General features: G+C 41.1%; 1 protein-coding gene across 4 annotated transcripts in view; it reads right to left on the bottom strand.

Moving 5' to 3' along the window:
- The window catches only part of LOC149162591 (endonuclease 4-like), a 326,614-nt gene that overhangs the window by 125,673 nt on the left and 174,725 nt on the right, over positions 1 to 26,216 (bottom strand). For all 4 annotated transcript variants that reach the window (XR_016261938.1, XM_089437328.1, XM_089437327.1 and 1 more), the window contains exons 6-7: positions 21,503 to 21,595; positions 21,136 to 21,203 (exon numbers count right to left, since the gene is read on the bottom strand). Coding sequence is in view for 3 of the 4 variants with exons in the window: in XM_089437328.1 (XP_089293454.1) it covers positions 21,136 to 21,203; positions 21,503 to 21,595 (161 nt within the window). In the remaining variant the exon portion in view is untranslated. The remainder of the gene's footprint in view (positions 1 to 21,135; positions 21,204 to 21,502; positions 21,596 to 26,216) is intronic.

The following is a 26,216-nucleotide window of genomic DNA, read 5'->3' as shown; positions in this document are numbered from 1 at the left end:
TGAGAAGATAGAAATAGAGGAGCAAAAGAAGGTTTTAGATCAAACATAACATGGGTATCATTCTTTGCCAAGCAGCTAAGATAAATCCATATATTGAGGAGGAACCAACTGCGTTCATTACACTATTTCAAAGAAAGAAAAACAGGTGAAATGAGATTACCAAGAGGAACTTGTTGCACATTAACCATGCTTAGAATCAACAGGGAAACACCATTTATCCGAAACACCCAATAACCAGTCCATACACTCAGCCATGATATCAATGAAGTCCGATAAAAACATATTGAACCAAAATAGCAACATAGAGTTCAGCGCTTGCGGATCTGAGAATCCGGAAACTTTGTATTATGTTTCATCCCCCTATTTATAAGAAGAGGGGGAGAGCTTTGAATTACAATCAAAATATCTGAGCTTAAGCCCCAGCTGTCATGCTAGACTAGTTGTCTTCGCCCCGTCGTGCTCGGCTACCACCTACCTAAGATTACAACAGGGATCGAATCCCTTTCTTGGAAAAATACACAAATAAATGCTCGGAGCAAGAAAGTCGAGAGAGGAAGGAGGAGGTGTCCCCTTGCTGCTTCAGTGGAGGCCTTCGGGGGAGCCACGTCCCTACTATTGTCATGCTTCTCTCTGTTGTTGAGGACTGCTGCATCGGTCGCCTTCTGTCAACTCTCCTTTGACTGCTTTCTGCACCGACTTATGGAAGCGTGTTATAGGCTGAGTCCTTTTCTGTGTAACGGAGTGGATCACCATGTCGTGCCATTAAGACTTCCTGAGTTCCCCCCATACTAATCTGCAGCAACGCATGCTCCATTAACTATTACAGCTGTCAGCTCATCCATCCCTTTAAATCTCTGCACAGTCCTTTCAACGCTCTAGTTGCCTTATGCTGTAGCGAACAATTGTGTGGTGGCGGGCCTTTAATGTTTTAAAACAAATGAACAAGCAGGAACTTTTGATTTAGGTCCCTTTTATTACAATCCCATCTGCAGTTTTTCAACGGCTATGCAGGGGAACTTTTTCTTTATATTGCAGAAGTCCCTCATCGACTGATTTCCCAGACCCGAAATCCTTATAGATCACAACTCATAATATATCGCATCCGGGGGGAAGTGCATGCATATCACAATTGCCTGCTGGAGGAGAAGGCCCCTTACCCTTTTATTTGGAATGAGCCAATGGTCTGGACGGAGGTCCTTATAGACCCTATTTAAATCTTTAATCGCGTCTAGAAGGAAAGTCCCGCATATCGCAACCGCTCAGCACCAATGTCTTTAGTTTTTTTCCCCTTAACTACTACGATCGTCGATCTGCAGGGTGACATCATAACTGCCATGTGTCACCCTGTGAGTGGTGACATGCGGCACCCGAAAATGGCCCCATAAGACCCCTAAAAATGGTGAAACTGAGTAACACATGTCCACCCGCCACATCATTGCTAACGTCAGCTACCATGTCAGGTCGGTTAACCAATCAGAGGCTGCCACATGGCCCCCTGAAGAGAGAGAAAGAGGCCTGTCGAGCCCTATTTTTCCATGCTTTCCTTTGTATTTAAAAATTGGCCCTCCCCGACGATTTTGGTCCATATCGCAATATCAACGATTTCTTATAGTTTCTGACTTGTGACCCCGTCGATTTGCCGATTGCCGATGCCACGTGGAGGAGAGAGAAGGGGAGGCTTGACCCTAGTTTTTCGATGAAATTCCTTTGTTAATGGTTTTCTCGGCCCCCGACATTTTTACCTTATACCGCAGCATCAGCCCCCGCAAGGTATTTTAAGTTTAGAACCCGCCGATCTGCAGGATTGTTGGATTTGCAAGATGCGTGATTCTGCGGGATTGCGGGAATCTACGAGATGCGGAATACTACCACGTGGAGGCGAGAGGAGGGTGGCCCACTGCTGCTTTGTTAACCTTTTTCTTTCTGAACATTTTTCGGCATGACCCGAAACTTTAACACTACATCGCAATATCGGCCCCTGCAAGGTTTTGGAGTGTTGGCCCATTGTTCCGTCGGTGTGTTGATAATGTGGGATTGCGGGATTCTCTGTGCCCGGGGCTCTCCGACGGCCAATATGTGATATGATTTTTGTCCGGACCCGTCGACTACCGATATGCGATATCAACAATGAGCCTCTCGGGTCCCCATTGCAATTTTTTCTCCATACTTAGCCATTTTCCTGAATTAGCTGGGCTTTTCAAGGGTAATCTTCAACAGGCTCTAACTTTTGATCCAGAAACCCATTTTTAGACTTCTATATACCACCGGAAAGCTTTTTCTGAGCACTATGCAATGGAGAGATTCTGATCTGGCTCTGATAGATTCTATGGCCCAAAAATTAGCATCAAACTTCACTGCTATTGGGCAGTTGAAGCAACTGGTAACTGAAAAAGCAGTGAGTGACAACAGCCAGCAAACTGCCCACAAAAAAATCTGCATCCCACTAGCTCTCCTCATGCTAAGGCTTCAACGTTGCTCCTTCTGTCCTGACAAAAATTCAAACTGGGAGTCCTCTCCATCGACTCACTTAGAGAGAGATTCTCAAAATTTCAGCGCTCCAACTAAGAACTGCATAAACACTTTGAGGTTTCGAACTACTGCCTCCTGCAGTTTTTCGATCTCCCTCTTCTGCTCAGCACTAGATCTACCGGCTCTGCTCTTCTTGCTTCACCTGCAGCTCTGATACCATGTGAAAATTCCATAACCAAAACTCCTATTACAGCAACTGATGATATTACTTCTATTTGTTAAATTCCTTTAAACAAATTACTTGCAGTTTCCTACGGCAAATATCGTAATACATACACTGCAGCCTTCACTTAATTTAATATTATGCGAGACTGAGCAAGAAAGAAAATACAACACAATGGATGCCGTTATTTTTGGACAAATGTCCCCAAAAAAACCCAATACGGGAAAACCGGTGCAACAACTCTGAGGGTTTATTATTATTAAGCAGTAGTTTATGAATACAACTCTGGGTGCCCTACCGACAATCCAGTTACAAAGAAATACAACTGGCAGAGAAGAATTTCGAGATTACCTCACTCTACACAGCAAATCTCGGCTGTTCCGGCAACTAAATCAATTGTCCCCAGCTACAACTACGCTCCCCTGTGCAGTAACTGTGTGGGCCTGCTTGGAGCTCTTTGAGGCTCTGTGTCAGCTCAACTGGGAAACGTCTTGCCTTTTGGAGCAGTTTCCAGCCCTCCCGACTAAGAAATATCAGCTCCTCTGCAAAACTCAAACTTCTGCGTGGATGACTGAGTTGCCTCTATGTGAGCCCTTATGGCTCAGCGTCAAGCTTTGCGTCGACCCTTCTGGCTCAACGTCAACCCCTCTGGTGTCTCTCTGCCTCTCTCTGCTATGTATCCTGGGCTCTAGAGAAGATACTCCAACCCAACTATCCCTGCCCCTCAATTGCAAGAAATCTACTTGATCAGAATTTCCTCCTGAGAACTTCTCACTTCAGAAATTCGATCTCTTGATCTCTCAGTGTGTTTTCCAAATGACCCTCAAGCCTCTTCTTATATCTTCCTGTTGGACAACCAACGGCCTAGATTAAATCCTAATCAAAGGCTCAAATCGTTTTGGATTAATTGGTGTCTTTTTCTAGAAGTTTCACCCATGATTAGATTAATACCCATTAATATTTTAATTTTCCTAAGTTTAGACTTAGGAACTCCATTAAAAATATTAATTATTTTAATATAATCGTCTCTGGGTGGAATTTCCCAAAACGATTTCTAGGTTATTTGAAATACATGTGCCCAAGCCTCTCTGCAAAATTTTAGGCCTAGAGCACATCCGATGCTACCCCAAATCAACAAGCAACACAAAGATAGGAGGGAGGCAGTGCGAATTGGCTAGTTGTAGAGAGAGGTGCAGTTCAAACCAGACAAACTCCAGCGCAAGGGCATCAGCAGTGTGAGATCAGAGTAGTGCATATGAAGCACAGTGTGGTTCAGCTACAATAGGTAGCACATGAATCAGATTAGCATCATTTCGTCTATAGCATGTTCCCATAGATTAGTGGGTTGTTGATATACTCACAAAGGCCTTGAGCAAGCCCAATTTTGTAATTTTTAGAGAGAAGATGGGAGCAGTGGAGAACATCTTCGTCATGAAGAGGGAGTGTTAGTTTTTGGAGTAGCAAGGAACAAGTGTTCTAGTCTCTATGGTGTCCAAAAGGATAAGGACATAGAATCTCCAAAACCCAGAAAAAGTTTCATGAGAAAGCCTTAGAGACACCTAAATTAGATTAATTAGCCATAATTAAAATATTCCTAAGTTTAACTTAGAAAAAGTGATTGATTAAATCAGATTAATTGAGGGAGTTTGATTAGCTCTAGAGACTTCCAGAAAAGTGTATTAACGGAATCAAGATGATCATAGCCATCAATTGAAATGTGATCATGGTCGTTGGTTGCCCAACAGAAGATTATAAGAGCAGGTCAATGGGTTGGAGAAGATAGTTTGTTGAGAGAGCAGTTCGACTACCAAGTTGCAATGACTCAGCAAGGGCACAGTTAAAGCTAGGGAGAGAGTCAGCAGCGAAGGCTTAGCAAAGATTTGGGAGCAAGAATCTGGAGGAAATTTTCAAGCGCCCGAGAGACGGGAAAGGGAGGTCGAATTATCTACAAAGGAGGCCGAAAACAACCAATGTGAGTAGCTAGTTTGACAATGTGAGTGGAAAAGGAGTTCGTTCCAGAGCATCGAACCCAGATCTATCACCTAGAGGAAAGGGTTCTTAGTGGCTATACACATTTTTGGAGGTAAGCAGTTTGCATTTTCAGTCAGGCAGTGCAAATAGCCAAGGAGTGCGAGTTTGCTAGGTGTTGAGACAAATTCTCCAGCAGAGATTCTTGTGTTGAGAGATTTTGGAAATGTGTTTTCCTGTTTTTCTTTTCCTTCTATGTTGTCATATGTGTATTCTTTTATGACTAACAAGAGTAAATAAACAAAAATCATATTTACTATGCTTTGTTTATATGACAGTGATTCACATATTTTTGACTTATGCTTTATGGAATTCATCCTTGCGGTGCTCTTATAAGTATACCATTGCCTTCTTTTTCTGCATTGCATCTCAACAGTTTTAAATCTCAAAGTATTTTCAAAACATACAATAATGTTGATATTCCATCTGTCAGTGTTTTAACCCTGTTTATTACAAATCGGCGTTGACACTCCCATTGTTGGCGCTTTAAAAATTATTGACTAAAATTGTGATAATAGCTGGCTCCACAGGGATGTTGTCGATCACAAATGGCAACAAGAACCCCATAGACTAGAAGCTTATTTATTACAATGAATTCACTTTAGAGCAACACTTTTGACTGACTCTAATCAATAAGAAAATCATTTTTTCAAATTTATTCTTTACAGACTCTTTTTGGAACTGAAAAATATAATAAATAAAGTAAAACAATGTTTATTATCTGATAACCATTTATCAGAACCTTAGGGCCTTCTCCTCGGGCTTCAAGTCCTTCAAAATGTTTATCCACGTCTCCAAACTGAAAATTAAATGAAAATTATCATTCCTGAAATCTGAAAACACGCACTTCTGAAAGGGGTGCTCAGAGTGTTGAGCTTATTCATCACACCTACCTACTCTAAGTGTTGAATAAACTGCCAAATCAGGTGAAATAAAAAACCCATTGCAACCATGCAAGCAGTTGGCTTAATGATTGGACTTTATTTTTACTGTTTTGAAAAAAGAAGAACTTGGAAAATGGCAACTCAAACTCCAGCTGAAATTGAAACCCATGGTCCATAGAAAACAGAAAATATGCCTGCACTGATGACTCCAACAAGCTAGCCAAAGGATCATGGAAAACATGCAAATTCACCTCTTCTTGATGATCTACCAATAAACAAGCATTCTTTTCATGATTAGATGTTGGTTGTTCTTGTTTTATATCTTGATTCTCAACATCATTCTAAAAAAATATGGCAGCAGGTTGTTCACCATTCACATCAGAAAAAGCCTCTATACATTCTTGAACAAGTTCAAACAGAACAACCACATCATGTGCATCAAAAACATTTAAAATTGCCCTTTCTTGTGATTCAATGAGACTGCTATCTTGGCCTTTAAAAATTTCTGAGTTTGTCATTTCCAAGGATGTAAAATCAAGAGTAGTTTCAGTGCCATTCAAGGAGTTTAAAACATCCTGCTTTTCTTCAGTATTTCTTTGCAACTCTAGGTAGCTATCCTCATGACTGGTTTCACTGCTTAGAGTTTCCATGTGTGCACTTTCAAAATTCTGATTTTCACCAGTTTCATCATGAGACAAAAACCCAGAAAATGACTGATTTAAAAATATATCTAGATGGTTGTCCCTATCATTTTCTTAGTCGTTTGAAGAATGTTGAAAACACTGCTGACTATCTTGATCTCTATCTTGGTCACAAAAAGACTGGCAAGGTTGTTATACATTTTCATCAAACTCATGGGATGGCATATTACTGTCATCATTAAGATTCTGCTCAATTTGATTTTCAGCTAAGGGATAGGTTATTGTTTGCTGAAAACACTCCTGAGCTTTATGGCAGCTAGTCTCTACTAGTTCTTCTTGATGAAAAGACATTTCAAACAGGGATTCTTTGATTTCTTCATCCATTAAATCTTCATTATCAATGTCAATTCCCACATATTGAATAAATCTTTCGAAATATTCACAATAGTTCCCAAAAAGTGATGAAGATTGGGAGCATTCCTTATAATTCTTATAAAAAACAGTATGAAAATCTTTAAGAGAATAAAGACTAGCAGGTGGCAACCTTTCAAACCAGGATCTTGCCTTTTCTTCTAAGGTTGCCATAAACATTTTCATCAGGCATTCTTCATGCAATTCAGCCCCTAGATTTCATACATGCATATGAAATCTAATCAAATGAAGAGAAGCATCATCGTCGTTCTGACCTTTAAATCTTGGCATATAGGTCTGCCAATCTATGCGAGGAATATGATTTGGAAAACCAAGAATGTGATAGTGATTCATTGGAGCATACCTTGCAGATCTGTGATCCATCTTGAAGCAATGGAGTCGCCGAGAAAGTCTTCAGGCTACTGAGTCTTTGGACAATGGAGTCGCCAGAGCAAAATCTTGCAGCCAAACTGAGATTCAAATCCATGTTTACTCCCAGAGATCTGATTTTAAGCAATCAATTCTTCAGGGAGAATGTACTTTTTTTCCCCGACAACAGCGCCAAAATGTTATCACTCAGAAATTTCCTTGGCTGTGGAAGGAAATACCGAGGTAACCTCTAACCAATCTCTTGAATTGAAAGCTAGCGCTTTCAATCCGAAGGGGGATTCCTTCTATAACTCAGTCAAAATGACTGGTTGTGTACTTAACATAATAACTAGGTCTACTATAACAAAGCGTCAAAATTGTGGAAGAGTTTGATAGATTTCTATTGTGCAGGGAATCAAAAATTTGGCTTAACAAGGAAACTAAAACCTTCACAGAGGCAGGGTAGCTGAGATACTCTAAGATTTAAAACTGTTGAGATGGAATGCAAAATAAGAAGACAATGGTATACTTATAAGAGCACCGCAAGGATGAATTCCATAAAGCATAAGTCAGAAATTTGTGAATGACTGATCATATAAATAGAGCATAGTAAATATGATTTCTGTTTATTTACTCTTATAAGTCATAGAAGAATACACATATGACAACATAGAAGGAAAACAAAGACAAAAAAACACATATCCAAAATCTCTCAACACAGGAATCTCTGCTGCAGAATTAGTCCTCCTTTATTAAACTTTCATAAAATACACAAAGCCCAATAAGTATCTGATCAAAAACCAATCCTCTTTCATTCTATAGAGCTTGTCTTTATAGGAAATATTACAAATTAAAAATAGGTTCTCTGTATCTACTTAATTACAATCTTCTAAAAATAAAAAAGCATATATGTCAAATACATGCACATAATACATATTTCCAAGCCTATCTGTATCTAAACCATAACAACGTGCTACAAAATTGGCTAGAAAACTAGGTAAAAAAAGGTGACTGATCTTCTGCCTAATTTGTTGGAACTCGTGCCTCATCCTCCTAAAAATATCATCTTTTACACAACTCCTCCCTTCTGGCTTCCTGATCTGACAATGCTCACAATCTCACTGATATCCTTTCAAAACCAGAACATGATCACAATCGCTGACGGGTTGGCTGTCAACACTTTTATAAACATTGATTGCCAAAATTTCGCTGACACTAAAATTGTCAGCACTCATTCACCTTTACCAATGCAAATCGTTGATAGACAGGCTATCGGCCTGCAAACAAAATTTCCCCTTGACAGTGGGTGATCAACACTATGCGATAAAAAATCAACTAGCTAAGTGTGCTAGCTACCTCCAGCAAGATGTCAACATTTGTTCTCCTCTGTCTCTTAATCCTCTAAGCCTCTATAGTAAACCCCTTTCTTTGAGTCTTTAGCTTTCTTAGACCTCTTGGAGCTTGTAGACTTCTCCTAGTTTATGATCAAGTCCTTCGAAGGGGTTTTATCAAAATCTATGACCTCCTTGCTAACTCAAGGTTCTATTTCAGTCTGAAGTTCAGTGTCAGCTTATTCCAAGGTCTGGTGTGTGGTATTTTTCCACCTTTAAACATCTCTCCTAAGGTAGGTTCCTTATCAGCTGGTATCTCCTCTGTTTCGGGCTCAATCATTTTTCCCTTGGCTATCTCTGTCTACTTGCTAACCTTTTTTCTGCAAGTAGGGGGATAGTGGGAGGAGGGGCATCCTTTGTTTTCTTCAGCCTATCACTCTTCCTGGTATAAACCTTGGGTAATTCAGGAACTAAAGGAGGAACTGGTTCCACCTTTTGTTGACTTCTTGTTTGTACAGATGAGGTCCCCTGTTCAGGGTTTTGTGGCTGCTTGAATTTATTTTTGCTACCTTTCTTCCTACCCCTTTTTGGTTTTACAGTTTGAAGTTCAAACCCTCCCCAAAACAAAAAATGTTCCCAAGTCCTTCCAGCCCTTCTCAATTGGATTTCAATTAACAGTTTAATCAAACCCTTATGATATATGAAATGGGTAGATGCATTTGGTCTTGCTCTAACCCTAGCAAACATATGTTTCAGGCTTTCCAACATAAAATAGGGAGTATTAATTCTCAATTGACCTGCTATATGAGCTAGGAACCAGAAATGGTAGAGATTTACCCGATTGTAGCGTCCTTCACAGGTGAAGTATGACTAAGTAATCCACAGGAGACAGTGCCACTCGTCCTTTAACCAGGACCTCTGAACTCCTGAACACCAACTCATCTCCTTAAATTCATCCTTCTAAAAAAATGGCACATCAATGCCAGCCAAAACATGACTCCTAAATGCTCTTTCTTCGTCTGTAGGTAAACCTGTGACTTTAGCAATCAACTCCTCAGTGACTAGAAATGAAATACCCACAACAGTCACCTGTTGACCATCGAAACCTTCAGAAAAAGCTCTAGCAACTCCATCATGATAGCCTACACAACGAGAGAAAAATTGTTCCCAACCTGCTTCCCAAAACCGTTGTTGAATGTCTAGATAGACCTCAAGCAGGCCGAGTGCCTTAGGCTCGTCCCTGTTCAATTTTCTACTCCTTCCCATGTTTCTCATAGTCAATCCCACCAGAAGCGGGATTGCGATTTGATCCTGGGTTTCTGGGGAAAACTTAACAACCTGTCCTCTCTTAGCGTAAGAAATACAACAGCTCAATCATTCGTTATATGGGTCTTACCATATGAAGTAAATTATGTCAGGGCGTGTTAACCGATACATGATATAACAAACTAACTGGTGATTTCAAAAAATATTGACATGCAATCATGATCTTTTAACCCAACATTACCTCTTGGCGGCAGAATCCAGAAACGAATCACGTGACCTCACCATCCGACTCATCAGCGTTCTCTTGATAAATAATTATTCATTTGCTAGCGTGTGCTCTACCAGTGCATTATTTGGACATAAGACAAAAAAATTGAATTTTCCCTTTAGCGTTGATACTCATGTTGCTAGAGTTTTAACTAACCCATTATTTTTCACAAATGCGCTGCTACCCTGAATGTTAGCGCATTTTTTAATTTTTAGAACATACAATAACATTGATATTCCATCTGTCAGCATTTTAACCTTGTTTATTACAAATCGGCGCTGACACTCCCGTTGTCAGCGCTTTAAAAATAATTGACTAAAATTGTGATAACAAATATATGCAAGATCTTTGTCATATATCAATAGATCACTTGTCATAGCATCAAGGATACCGCCATACAAAAGATTATTGTCAAGGTTACTGCTACACCAAAGATCTATACCATACTAGGTTACTGTCATCATTGTATATGTAGGGTTACTGCTATATCAAAGATCCTTATAATGTTGAGGTTCTAGCATACATATGTTAAATTGGCAACTAGGGCAAAACTCCATGTGGGTCAGCTTATTTATGGCAGCTGATAATTTTATTGGATCCCTCTCGTCGAGAGGTGTAGGATTGATCCAAAGATCATCCGATTCCGATAAGTATTTATGGAGATATGAATTTATTTTGTTTATGTAATTATTATCAAGCCGACCAGCTCTTATGTAGGCTCTAGAAGCCCAAACGTCGTGTCTATTCATCATCTACACGTTAGTATAAATAGAAGAGGATTTGAAGTCATTTGGCAACTCACTCTCTCGTGATCTCTCTTCATCCTGTTTTGGGTTTTGATGGAGAAGAGATCTAAAAGGAGTGCCCTAATATCTACGTTGCCCTAACGAAGATGAAATGCTGGACATCTAGACGCAGTCACAGAGGATCCTTATACGATGTATAAAGGTGATCGTAATAAGCCCTAGCTACAGTGATAAAAGGAGGCACAACCGCAGTTGAAATGGAGCCATCCTATACGCAGTCCTGTTTTTGCAAAGGATAAAACGCAAAGGTTATACGCACTCTTGTTCACGGAAAGGATACACGCAGTCCTGATTCACGTAAAGGATAAATGCAGTTTTGATTCACGCAAAGGATATACATGCAGTCATGTTCACTCAAAGGATTCACACAATGGATAAAACGCAAATCATACACGCACTCCTGTTCACACAAAGGATACACGCAATCTAAATTAACGCTATCATGTATACAGTAATAACGCAGTCTCTGCTGACAATGAAGACGCATACGCAAGTCATAAAGATCTGCAGGCAAAGGAAGACAGAGAAATTCTTACACTGGAGATTATATATAGTTCTCACGTTGTCCACGATGGATTACACGTTGTACATAATGAGGTTATACGATGTCATAACGCAGTTAAGGAAATTCAACGATGTCATTCAACGCTATCATGTATACAGTAATACGCAGTCATGGGAGACATCTAACCGCAGCCCTAGAGAGGAAACCTAGCTGCTGTCATAATGAAGCCGTAGCTGCAGATTATGAAGCCATAGCCGCAATCATGAAGGAGACCTAGCCGTAGTCTTGAAGGAAGATCTAGCCGCAGGTGAAGAGGAGACTCAAACACAAGTCCTAGCCGCCTTGAAGAGATATCTAGCCACAGTCAAGAAGGCCCTAATCCACAACAAGAGAAGGAGCCTTAAGACAAGGAGAAGGGTCTCTGTTTTAGGGCCGCAGGTTAGGGCAACTTCAGCGAAGAAGAGAAGGACGTTAGGGTCATTCTCATGACTGTTTTGAAGTGCAAATGAACCAGCATTAAGGCCACATTACAGAAGTCTACTTCTGGGCTGTTTGTAAGGGCATTTGTGGCAAGGTTTATCTCTGTCTTGAGCAGCGGATTGCACAGAAAACATTGTGGATGGACTGAGCCCTTTTTAGTGGGCTGTTGGGTGAGTACAGGGGCTGGTTCTAGCCTTATATTCCAGCGTTTGACAACAGCGAGAAAGGGAGACAATACCGCAATCTATTATGCCTGATCAAGAGGCTGTGTTGAATCTGATGGGTGTGAATAGGGTGCTGTGGCAGACGGAGTTTGTGCCCCAACCAGTGTAGTGATGAGGCTGTTCATGAGGACAGTTTAAGGTGACCTATCTAATAAGCAGTGACAGCTAGAGCAGCAGCATGATGATTAAGAGCAGCAAGTTATGTACAGCGTACAACTCAGCAGTAAAGCAACATGGTGCAGCTCAGGAACATGGTATGATGTTGCAATATGATGAGGTGCAGCACATGGACAAGATACAGCAGAATGATAGGTGAAGGAGTCACCTTGAGAATCAGTTGAAGCAGAATGTCTTCAACTGATCTCATCGCTATACGAAATGATCTATGCTAGATCTAGATAAGTCAAAGTGTTGACTTCTGTTGTAATTGTACTCTCTCTCTCTCTCTCTTTCTCTGCTGAACTTTGAAGATAAAAGAAGATTTGATCAAAGGGTTTCCCCACACATTATGGGGTTTGTCCCTGGCTCGCGCCATATCTTGTGTCCTCTTGTCTTGGCTTGTCTTCTGCGTTTCATATTTATGTTCTATCTGCAGTTTATCATAATGCTGATGTGATTGCTAACTGTGAAAATTTAAATAAATTGCTCTAGCATAGAACATACCTAATCTTAACATGGTATCAGAGCTGAGGTGAAGACAATGCCCAAGCAAGAGTGAAATAGCAATCACCGAAGACAGTTGGGACAAGACAGAAGGATCAATGGGTTCCTCATAATTCACCGAGGGTGAATTCAAAGCAAAGAATGTTATCAGAATGGCGCAGCGGAAGATTTTGATGGTCCATCTTAAGATCACTTCATTGGGAAGTTCGGATCTAAGGGTGGAAGGAAAGGCGGATGCCTTGTTGAAATAAGTTCGGTCGTTATGCGAAGGAGTGTCCGAATGGCAGAGACACATCTCTTGATGAAGATAACAATCATTCCTGGGACATCTTCAATGATCAAAAGAATGACTGGTAATGCAGGTCATCAAGGAAATGGTCGACTCTTCCACGAAAGCAAGGAACCCCAAAATCTCTTTTATGTACCTGATCGAACCTGATGTCCATCTCGGAAATGGAAGTCAAAGGTTGCAGGGTGGCACTTATCGATGGAAAGGTACGTGTTTGAAAATAGATCTTTTAAAGATGTTTTTGAGTTCAGGGTTGTATCAAGTTGCAGGAAGTCCACTGGGGACCATGTCCATTGACTCAACTCTAGAGGTCTGTGAGTCAAATGGTGACTAGGATGCCTGAATTCAAAAGGAAGCATGAAGGTACATGTCTGAAATGTACCAAAGGAAAATATTATAAGGGTACCATTCCCCTCATGCAACAGGTTCACAGGTTTGGAACAACCCGAGGAGTTTGAGAATCATGATCAAGGAATCTCATGTATACAGGTGGAAGAAAGCCCTCTATGGCTTGAAGAAAAACACCTCAGGCAAAATATGAGAGGATTGATAGCTGTCTAATGCAGCTGAGATTCACTAGGAGTGAAACCGATCCAAACCATTACTCGAAGGTTGTGGATGATAAACCTCTCGTACCGGCACCTATGTCTGACAGGTGCAGACCCTTTCATTTATAGGAGACAGAGGGAGTTGGATTCTGAATGTGGGAAGATAAGATGCAAGCTTGTGATTGCCTCGAGGATCTTAACTTTCAGAAGTTATAGGGTAATGATGTCGGACCAGATTTGGGAAATGCCTCTGAGTTTCATAAACTCATTCGCGTTGATGTTCTTGGAGAACCTCCGTCCGGACATCTGTGTTGCAGTTAGCATGGTGAGCTCATATTTGGTTGAGCCTCACTTGATTGGTGCCAAGAATCTTCTGAGATACCTTCAGGGCACAATCTCTCATGAATTGAGATACACTGCCGGAAATATGAAACCACATGATTATTCGAATGATGAGTGGGCAGGAAGTATGGAGGATCACTAGAGCACTTCTCAGTGCTGTTTGGAATCTGCCTTGATATCCTGGATGAGCAGGAAGCAGAAGTCGGTGACTCTGAGCACCACCAAGGCAGAATACATTGCTGATAGTATGGCCTTCTGTGAGGCAGTCTGGTTGCTGAAGCTCTTCAGTGAGCTATTTGTACACATGATGAATACCACTGTGAATCTCTGTGACAACCAGAGATGGGATTCGATTATTGAGGAATCTCGTATTTGACAATTGCTCCAGCAGATAGACATCAATTACTGCCTTATCTGAGATATGGTAATTCGATGATCAAGGAGGCTCCATCACACTGAGATGATGTACAGGACAGAGCCCTGAGGAAAGATCAAATTTGTGATTTTCCCGAACAACTTGGAGTCGTCGAGAGACCTTTGTAAAAGGGTCCTGCATGCTGCATACATTGAGCTCTAGGAGCTTTGGGGGGCTTGCAGTTCTATTGGAGCAACATACGACCACAGGGTGACTCACCCTCCCCTGGTGGTGTGCACTGAAACAAGATGATTCGCTCTCTTGTGGGACAAGATGATCCGCTCTCTTGTGGGACAAGATGATTCGCTCTCTTGTGTAGCAGGATGATTAGTTCTCTTGTGAGGCCTGGATTGATGTGTTCTCCATGGCGATTGTAGCAGGATTGATGTGTTCTCCTGTGAGGCCTGGATTGATGTGTTCTCCATGGCGATTGTAGAAGGATTGATGTGTTCTCCTGTGAGGCCTGGATTGATGTGTTCTCCATGGCAGCCTGGATTGATGTGTTCTCCATGGCGATTGTAGCAGGATTGATGTGTTCTCCTGTGAGGACAGGATTGATTAAGTTCTCCTGTCGAGGCTTCCTACCCATGTAGTCTGGGACTCATGGGAAGTACCTCTCATCTGATCAATGAGCAGGGAAATGAAGTTAGGGACCATAGTAATACCGATGGACGCATCGTTGTATCTACCATACTCCCTACGCTAGGATGTTCTCCATTGATCTAGGATCAATGATACTGGTCTGGGACCAGTGGTAGGAGTTGTAAATGCTATGACGCTGACTTCGGGTCGGCTGAGACTGGTCTAGGACCAGTGGTACATACTCCGAGACTGACTTCGTGTCAGTGCAGTACTGGTCTGGGACCAGTGAGAGTGGTACATACTATGACATTGACTTCGGGTCGGTTGAGACTGGTCTGGGACCAGTGGTACACTCTCTGAGACTGCGATACTGGTCTGGGACCAGTGGTAGGAGTGGTACTTACTATGAAGCTGACTTCGGGTCAGTTGAGACTGGTCTGGGACTAGTGGTATGCACTCTGAGACTGACTTCAGGTCAGTGGAGAATGATATGACTCATTCTCGATCAATTCTTCTTCTTCATAGTTCAACGGAGATGAGCAGAGCAGAGCCGAGCCAACAGAGCAAAGCTAGCAGAGCTGAGCTGAGCAAAGCAGAGCCAGCAGAGCAAAGCTAGCAGAGCTGAGCTGGGCAGAGCAGACCTAGCAGAGCCAGCAGCGCTGAGCAGAGCAGAGCCGAGCCAGTAGAGCTGAGCAAAGATGAGCAGACCAATGCAGGGCACTGATGATAGAGATAGTACAATCGGACATATGGATCAGCAGATGGAGTTCCCCCTAGTTGAGAGGGAGTGTTAAATTGGCAACTAGGGCAAAACTCCATGTGGGTCAGCTTATTTATGGCAGCTGATAATTTTATTGGATCCCTCTCGTCGAAAGGTGTAGGATTGATCCAAGGATCATCCGATTCTGACAAGTATTTATGGAGATATGAATTTATTTTGTTTATGTAATTATTATCGAGCCGACCAGCTCTTATGTAGGCTCTAGAAGCCCAAACGTCGTGTCTATTCATCATCTACACGTTAGTATAAATAGAAGAGGATTTGAAGTCATTTGGCAACTCACTCTCTCGTGATCTCTCTTCATCCTGTTTTGGGTTTTGATGGAGAAGAGATCTAAAAGGAGTGCCCTAATATCTACGTTGCCTTAACGAAGATGAAATGCTGGACATCTAGACGCAGTCACAGAGGATCCTTATACGATGTATAAAGGTGATCATAATAAGCCCTAGCTGCAGTGATAAAAGGAGGCACAACCGCAGTTGAAATGGAGCCATCCTATACGCAGTCCTGTTTTCGCAAAGGATAAAACGCAAAGGTTATACGCACGCTTGTTCACGGAAAGGATACACGCAGTCCTGATTCACGTAAAGGATAACTGCAGTTCTGATTCACGCAAAGGATATACATGCAGTCATGTTCACTCAAAGGATTCACACAATGGATAAAACGCAAATCATACACGCACTCCTGTTCACACAAAGGATACACGCAATCTAAATTATCACTATCATGTATACAGTAATAACGCAGTCTCTGCTGACAATGAAGACGCATACGCAAGTCATAAAGATCTGCAGGCAAAGGAAGACAGAGATATTCTTACGCTGGAGATTATATATAGTTCTCACGTTGTCCACGATGGATTACACGTTGTACATAATGAGGTTATACGATGTCATAACGCAGTTAAGGAAATTCAACGATGTCATTCAACGCTATCATGTATACAGTAATACGCAGTCATGGGAGACATCTAACCGCAGCCCTAGAGAGGAAACCTAGCTGCTGTCATAATGAAGCCGTAGCTGCAGATTATGAAGCCATAGCCGCAATCATGAAGGAGACCTAGCCGTAGTCTTGAAGGAAGATCTAGCCGCAGGTGAAGAGGAGACTCAAACACAAGTCCTAGCCGCCTTGAAGAGATATCTAGCCACAGTCAAGAAGGCCCTAATCCACAGCAAGAGAAGGAGCCTTAAGACAAGGAGAAGGGTCTCTGTTTTAGGGCCGCAGGTTAGGGCAACTTCAGCGAAGAAGAGAAGGACGTTAGGGTCATTCTCATGACTGTTTTGAAGTGCAAATGAACCAGCATTAAGGCCACATTACAGGAGTCTACTTCTGGGCTGTTTGTAAGGGCATTTGTGGCAAGGTTTATCTCTGTCTTGAGCAGCGGATTGCACAGAAAACATTGCGGATGGACTGAGCCCTTTTTAGTGGGCTGTTGGGTGAGTACAGGGGCTGGTTCTAGCCTTATATTCCAGCGTTTGACAACAGCTAGAAAGGGAGACAATACCGCAATCTATTATGCCTGATCAAGAGGCTGTGTTGAATCTGATGGGTGTGAATAGGGTGCTGTAGCAGACGGAGTTTGTGCCCCAACCAGTGTAGTGATGAGGCTGTTCATGAGGACAGTTTAAGGTGACCTATCTAATAAGCAGTGACAGCTAGAGCAGCAGCATGATGATTAAGAGCAGCAAGTTATGTACAGCGTACAACTCAGCAGTAAAGCAGCATGGTGCAGCTCAGGAACATGGTATGATGTTGCAATATGATGAGGTGCAGCACATGGACAAGATACAGCAGAATGATAGGTGAAGGAGTCACCTTGAGAATCAGTTGAAGCAAAATGTCTTCAACTGATCTCATCGCTATACGAAATGATCTATGCTAGATCTAGATAAGTCAAAGTGTTGAATTCTGTTGTAATTGTACTCTCTCTCTCTCTCTTTCTCTGCTGAACTTTGAAGATAAAAGAAGATTTGATCAAAGGGTTTCCCCACACATTGTGGGGTTTGTCCCTGGCTCGCGCCATATCTTGTGTCCTCTTGTCTTGGCTTGTCTTCTGCGTTTCATATTTATGTTCTATCTACAGTTTATCATAATGCTGATGTGATTGCTAACTATGAAAATTTAAATAAATTGCTCTAGCATAGAACATACCTAATCTTAACAACATACAAGCTATGAGATCGTGCCAATAAGACATAGGGCCATTGTTGCAGGTCAATGCAAAGAGAGCCACTGTTATAAGGAGTGATGCCATTGATATTGAAAACGATGCCATACAACCATCGAAGCAAGTCACTATATGTATATGATGTCAAACCCTACATGTCTACGATATATATGTGATGCCAGACATTGTATGTCTGTGATATGTCAATTATTTTTATAATCAAGAAGTGAAACTTAGGTACGAAGCCACAGTTGATGCAAGTACAGAGAACCAATGACACGTATGACCACAGAGAATCACACAGTAATGTAAACGTATTATAGAACCACTGCGATGAGGCACTTGTTTATAGAGAAACCCACAGAGTCACAATGCCACTATGAATACAAGAATAGTGTCTCTGTGATGATACCAACCACAAAGCCACAATTGTAGCGAACCACAAGTGACTGTTACATGCCTTAGAGAAGGACCTGAGTCATAGAACAAAAGCAATGCCATAGAATATATCATGCCACAGTAATATGTGCGAGCCTTCAATTTAATCATAGAACCATTATAAGAACAAGCCAGTAACAAATATATATATATATATATATATATATATATATATATATATATAAAGTGAGCCACAAATTCATCAAATAAGAGCAATCCAAAAATAGTGACCCGCTATAATTTTCGTGAGCTACTACAAAAGCGAGTGACACAAAGCATTTGCAAGTTTCTTTTTTGAACCATAGAGATATATACAAGCCTCATAGATAAGATTTGAGCTTCTTAAATGAGCCTTCGAACCATGAGCTATAGGGTTTTTATTCATATAAATCAATAGGGTGACTTTTAGTGCCAATGAGCCCTATCATTGAGAGATCAACTTGATCTTAATTTGGAGGGAATCAATAATCCAAATTTTGCTCAAGATAATAATAAATATATTTGTCTTTAACAATTGCTTTAGTAATTATTAAGTAATTTAGACTCCACACATCAAAATGCATTCCAAGAATCTCCAATAGCCACAAAGAAACAAATGTGAGTTCCTCTAAGAGGTCTGAAATCTCCAAGTGTGATGATGAGAAAGATCAAATGAGGTCTCTCTAATATATATGAGTCCTACTAACTTGAATTAGGACAAGAAGCCCCTCCTAAGTCATAAGGTTATGTGAAGAAACAATCCTGGTCATAGGTCGACCTAATAACCAACGTGCAAGCATAAAGATTAACCCACAAAGAGGCTGAAATGTTGATGTCATTCATGTGTAGGCCCTTCTAAGGTATGTGTTGGGCTCCTCTAGTGCCAAGATGAGTGTAGAGGGCTCCAAAAATCATGATTTAGGGGTTGACCCCTAGACTTCCACGCAAATCATCCTGTGGACCCCAATTTTGAGTTTGGAACACACACTAGGTCTCATGGGTCTCTTGGTGATAAAATAGCCTGGTTCTGCTCCAATGCTAAGGCCTCTGAGGATGGTGTTATCTGTTCCATGTCTAAGGCGTCAGACAAACCTCATCTAGGCCTTGGATCAGTTGCCAATTCATGTGATCACTACTAAGTTGACTACGGCATGCAAGTCCAAGTGCATCATTTCATGAATAATATGGGGCAAAGTGCAAGCCTGTTGAGGTGCCCGGGGTGCCCATGGATATATCATATGAATAATAATCTGCAAGTGACAGGAGTCCCATGGCTCTCAACGCTTCACCTATTGGTGTCAATATGATCCTCTAGTGGACTTGGGCCCTACTTAAGTTGCCCAGCTGATAATGAAACCACCTGCCAATCACACACAATATCTAGCACTGCAACTTATGACATTAGGTACATTTAATCATTCTTTTTTGCATCTAAGTGAACCAAACTTGCAAGTAATAGGCAATATGACACTTCATACAAGGTTCCTCTTCCAAAATTGGGGCCTTAGTCACATAATGGTTTTACCTTCCTATGTAGGAATTGCCAATAGACGACCCTATTAGGTGTTTCCAACCCCCAAAGGGAAATGACATGACCTCAATCCTCCCTTCAATCAATAGGTGTCATGTGAATAATGATAGAACAGAGGGGAAAAGTGGTCTCTGGGCCAAATGCCATGGTCAAAGGGGGAACAATGATGACGAATTCCACATTTTGGGCATACAGATATGAGGATGGAGCAATCATGGATGCATGAATTACCCCGACCTTTTGTTTTTCCACCCCTTATTGCTTTTTACTTTTTCTTGAGTTTTCTTTATATTACTACTCGAAACTCTAAGAAATGAGAGCATGCTTTGAATGATGTGTAGCAGATATTACCCCCTTAGTGGTGGGGCAGTTCATTGCCCACCTAGGGTTGGGACATGCAAGGGTTCCTTTCTATAATGTGATAGGGCAACATTGGCCCCAGGAACCAACTGATGGCCATAATGATGAGGGGTAGAGCTCATTCTTGGCTTTAGCCCATGTGCTAATTTTAATGTCCCAACCATCTTTTGCATTTTATAAATTTTTTTCTCTTGTTTCTTGCTTGTGGCTATGATATGCTTTTTCTTTTTCTTTTAGCTGCATCAATCTCCCGGGGCAACATTTCCAAGCCTGACCCAGATATGTGGAAAAGGGAAGGGGGTGTGCTAAATCCCAGTGGACCCATGGTCAAGTGGACCTGGAGAAGGGAGGTGGAATAAGGGCTTGTAATGTACGGAGGGGAGTGATAAGTATGGAAAAGGGATAGATGGAACACGCTATCTCAATCATGGATTCCCAAGTAGTGCCCCTTCCTAAAGCAATAGGCCATTAGAGGTGGTCCCGCTAGACTAGGATAGAAAATTAACCCCCCATTTAAGGTGAGGGAACAAGACTACAGCCAAGACCCTTTTTTCTTCCAAGTCACCCCATAATTCATGCCAAATGCCCAAAATACAAACAAGCATAAGCACTCAAATGCATAATGAATAAGGTACCTTTTGACCGAAAGACCACCTTCAAACATGTGATCATAGCAAATGGACGAGGGGGCATATGACCGATGCAGGTGGCGAAGATATGAATGGCATGTCACATTCGGCTACAAGGTGGCTCTCAGAGGCTGTTAGCTGCCATCTGGAAGAGATGCATAAGAGAAAAGTTTCTCCTAGGGGTCACCCACTTTCGGTGGGTAACAAGGTCCATAGATTTGATTATATCTTATTGATAATAGTCTTCCAGGCTATTAGTTGATATAGTTTACCTCATTTAACTTTCAAGGAAATGTTGATCACAGTTTCTCGTCTCATTCTTTGAAACTGCACACAAACCATTCCTTGTGTAATAGATTGTTTCAGTTTCTACATACACCACTCATTGTTTCATAAATATTATCTAATTTCTTAGCAAAGTTTGACGCTTGTTGACTTATATATACCTTTTCCAAGAATTAAACATGTATTCTAAAGTTGATCATAAAATTCAGACTTACGGGTTTGGACAAGAAATCTCATCTGTGTTGCATCTTTGCCATGGATAAACATCATCTGACCAACTATCCTGTTCCAGCAAGGAAGAAATTGATACAATAAAATATATAGATATAAGCTTTAACTCACACAAAAGAAAAAGAAATGAGTCATTACTGTATAGAATAAAGAATGAATTAGTAATCTGCCAACTAAACGTTTGTAATGTTCTCAAAATGCAAGAATGGCCCAGGAGAACTTATATTTATGTAAATCAAAGTATAATCATGTATTGCTACTTTTCTTGTGTGTTTAAAAAAATATGGTTCTTGAAATGCAAATAACACAAAGGATTGAGAAAACTGGTTGCATCAAAAATAAGGTCCATACAGTTATATTTCTCCAAATTGCATTTATCATAAGTGTGAGGTCAGAATTATAGAAGTCCCGCACTGCTGTTTCAATGATCATATTATCCCATACCTGTTCCAGTAACAGATTAAAAATCATCAGAATACATGGATGGTGAGCAAGAAAGATTTTCTCAGAGACTGCTTTTTTATCTCATGAAGTACACCCTACATTTTCCGTTTTTAATAAACTTCAGAGCTCCTCAATACTAGCCCAAATCAAGCACACCATTGTGCATTAAGATGTTCAAAGAAATGCTTAGTTGTTAATTTAGCTGAAAGAACAAAAGCATACATTCACAAAAAACAAAAGGCAAAGAGGAACTCATATGATGTGCAGTGTGCACAGAATAAAATACAATGCATTATTTCTCTTGGCAAGAGTTTTCACCCTCACCCATCCCAAAGGAGAGCTCACTGAGAAAATAGGGGCATTGTCCATGTTGTATGCCTATTCTTGTTTTCTTTTCTTTTTTGAGAAATGTCTTATAGAATCTCTTTGGCTAAGCAGCTGGACGATGAGGGGGATCTCTATGGTGTCAAATTCACCCAAGAACCTGCATTCACTCAAGCAATTTTAAACCCAAGTTCTTGAGTTGATTGTTAAATTAAACAATCTTAATCACCTCACTGTTTGTCACTGAGCACTGAGTTGCTTAGGCACACCTTTGACCTAGATAGCTTGTTAAACAACAAAAGGGGGCTAGAAGATGTAGTGATGCATTGACTAAGGAGGTGTCAAACCATTTGGAAGGCTCATGCCCCTAAAAAATAAAGTTAGGAGGTGGATACTGTTTCATCAAGGATCAGTTGTCAAGAGTAGGTCGCACAAAGTTGGCATTACTAATTTGACATGTCCATTGTGTAGTAAGGATGAGACAGTTCCATGCATATTTTGGAAATGTCAAACCATGAATTTTTTAGGGGCATGTTTTCAAGTTGAATTTCACTCCCTTTTTTAAGCTCCGCTCTCATGGAAGGGACCCATCTTAAGAGAAACTTAGATGGTTAGGCACTGGTACCCACTCACAACTAGGGGTAGCTATTGGAGATTGTTCTCCTATAATCCTAATCACAGCTAACAGCTCCACAACTGACATCCATGGTTCTCCACAGATAGTTGGCCAATTATGCTTCCCACATTTTTGCTTAGCTCACTTTGTTAGAATTTTTGAGCACTAGACTAAGTGCACACACACACACCAGATCTAGTAACAATCTCAAATTAACTTTAACCCAACTAATTAATTGAAACACACTGGTGTGCCTAACCAGAGACAAATTTAGCAAAATGGAACTTATAAAACCAGCAATTAGATCATGCGTAGTAAACATATTACACACAAGTTTTGCCCAATCAATCCACGGTTGTTCATTAAATTATTCTCATAACCTACTCGAGCTCCCTTACTAGGATGACATCCCTCAAGGAAATTACATATACAACACTTACCCTAGATCTGATCCAAAGGTTCAAGCCCTAAATTTGTCCTTGATCTGGTTGATATGGATCTCCTTTGCTGATCCATGCTCTCCTTGAACCATCACAACTGAGTATCTCACTCATAGCAAACCTGCAATATTACAAATGCAGATATCTTGCTTAGTTGAGAGAATCTCTCTCTCAATGTCTCATGCTCCTTCACGTCTCTATGCCCTCTCGGCCTTCTCAACTCTCCATAGCTCCTCTCAACCCTCTAGGCTCTCCACAAGCTCTCTCAACCCTCTCGGCTCTCTTCAAGCCCTCTCAACTCTCTTTCCAAGCCACAAGAATGAACCACTCACCCTTGTACTTATGATTTTCTGAGGGGTGCAATACTATGGGTCAATACCATGGGTCTCAGGGTACAAAGCCCCATCACTTAGCCCACTTGCCCCACACATGAGAATACTCCTGATGCTACCCAAAATATCAACAATCCCTCTTAGCGAGGGATGTATTCTCACAACACCACCTGGAAGTGGCTCTGCTTTCAAACCTGAAACACATTTCCACCCTTGAACCACTACCACAAATGCTCCATATGACACAGAAGTAATTCCCACTGTATGACAAGGACCCTTTTTCGAAAACATCCTGCTCCTAAAAGCCTCCCGCTCCTAACATCCTACATGGCCATCTTGTGCCATGACTTCCTAAACACGAAGGTTATCTTTCTCTGAGCTACTAGCTTTCTCTAGAGACTGACTTCCTTTTGAGCCTTCCAACTCAGCCCTCAAGGTCTTTAGTATTTACTTGACCTTCACTCCATGTTTCTCACTTGGATCTCCAATGGCTATCTCAGCGCTCTGACCTTCTCGGCCCCTCTCCTATCACAGGAACAAATCTAACCCTTACATGGCCACTCCAAGCTCAAATCTCTTCACAAAACCTTCACGCTTGGATCATAATGAATCTCTCATTCTCTTGTGTTGATCTCCTCTCAAGATCCTAGCACATCTAATGAATGAATCTCTCATCCATTTCTCTGTCTACGCACTAGGCTGCAACTATCCACAACTCCTCATGTGAACAATCTACTCCATGTCTCACTAGGCCTATTGATCATGGCCTTCATGGCCTATACAAGCAGTCTGCCATACTTAGCCAACTCTCTTGGCATGGGTCTTCAAAACATTGCTGCTACCTGCAACAATTCCTACAACTCCCTCTCAAAGTTGTCACTTGTGAAAATCTCAGATCCAACTACGCTTCTCAAAGACCATGCTCTAATACCATGTTATAATTTTTGGGCCTTGTTGTTGCTCAAAATGTATAGTCACCGCAACGACGACTCAGGTAGGGGGTTGTGATGCTGATGATGTGGAACATCCTGCTTGATCTTGAAAATTTTCAGATGAAAAATCCAAGATATTCATAAGATGCCTTTCTTCATTCTACATTTGCTCTGTCAAGGGTGCCTGATTTCTTTCGGTTTCCCTTTTATTCAGATCGCCTTCAATTAACCACTTTTCAATGGAAAAAATGACCTCCTCAGCAAACAAGGAGGCTTATGATTTGTTGACGGCCCTTTATTATTTGACTTGGGTTGGAACTTTTGTATATGTGATCTTTCCATTTTGTCCAATTTATTCTGAAAATAAGTCATTTGATTTGAATACTTATCCTCTATGGCACTGACTTCCTTGCCGTGATTTTCTTCCATAGTCTCTATCACTTTATCATTGTTCGTTTTCATGGCCATCAAGCAATTTTGCATAGAGTTCATTTCTTTCTCATGATTTGCTTCCATGGCGATCAAATGATTATGCATGGTGGCTACCTGATTGTAGTGATTAAATTCCATCATCGTCATTTCCTCAACATGTTTTTCTTTTATAGCCAACAACCTTTTCTGCATAGAACCCATTTCCTTGGCGTGATCAGCTGTTAATCTAGCATGGTTAAGCTCCATGTTCTTAATGAGTTGAGCCTGGTTAACCTCCATACTCTTAATTACATGCGATCGATTCAGTTGCATATCCTTAACCACTTGAGTTAACTATTTGATAAGATCATTTTTAGCTTCTTTAGTCCCCTGTACTTCAGCTTTCACTTTGACTTTTCTCTGATCTCCATATTTATCTTCAAAAGCATCAATGATTGATTGTAAAGAATCAAAAATGTTATCAAGAAACTCAGTAAACCAATCTAAAGCATCTCCATATAAGGTGAGAACGAAAATATTCATCTTCATGGTCAGTATATGGGCAGCACTTGCTTATACAGAGGCTGAAATTCTGAAGGTGAGACTCGGTAGTAAAAGCATTGTCACCTTGAAAAGAAGGAAATTCATCAATGGTTTCACCAACTTCATAAGGCTATCATGCAGAGCTCCCTAAATGTTAGTTAAATCATAAGGAGAAAACAAGTCATCCATGATGACTTGCTTAAAGGGAAAAGGACGGGCCAAATGGATGCTAGAGAGAGAGATCCTTGCTCAAGAAAATCAAGAGATCCACAAGAAGAGATCCAAAAAGAAAAAACCGAAAGGTTAGTCAGGGAGAAGCAGATGAATATCAGGGATGGCTTCTTGTCTGAGAATAATGGATGAATAAGTGGAGTCACCACCCAAACAGGATACCAACCGAAATGTCCAAGTGCTAAGGAGGAAAGGATTAGTGAAAGGAAAAAGATAAGGTGATAAAAAGATGGAGTAATATAATGGCGCCAGAAAATGTGGCATTGATGGGATAAGAAATGATGAAAGATTAAGAAGATTAAGATGAATGTCGTAGAGCCAAGGTCAAATAAATTGGTCCCCGACAACGGTGCCAAAAAATGTTGTGCTGCTTGACAGGCTAATGAATGCAGAAAAGATTAGATGATTACAAAAATGTCGTGAGGACAAAGGACAGAAAAACTCTATCCCCAGCAACAGCGCCAAAATATGTTGTCACTCAAAATGTATAAGCACCGTGACAATGACTCAGGTCAAGGACTACCCCTCTTGACTTAGCTAGGAGAGAGTCTAAATGGAGTGGGTAGGGATCGGAGTGACAACCCCTACTCTGAGCGTTGAGCCTTAAGTGTACACTTTGGGCCACAACAGACCTTAAAATCAATGTGCACACACACATGCACCAGATTTGGTAACAATCTCAAATTAACTTTAACCCAACCAATTAACTAAAACGCATTTATGTGCCTAACCAGAAACAAATTTCGCACAACGAAACTTATTAAACCAACAATTAGCTCATGCACAGTAAAC

Source organism: Pinus tabuliformis, chromosome 5_2 (genome assembly GCF_031772625.1).
Source record: "Pinus tabuliformis cultivar Carrire ecotype Pingquan chromosome 5_2, CPIR1, whole genome shotgun sequence".
NCBI classification, from domain to species: domain Eukaryota; kingdom Viridiplantae; phylum Streptophyta; class Pinopsida; order Pinales; family Pinaceae; genus Pinus; species Pinus tabuliformis.
Note: the sequence above shows the minus strand (reverse complement) of the source record. Positions and strands in the feature narration are given on the sequence as shown.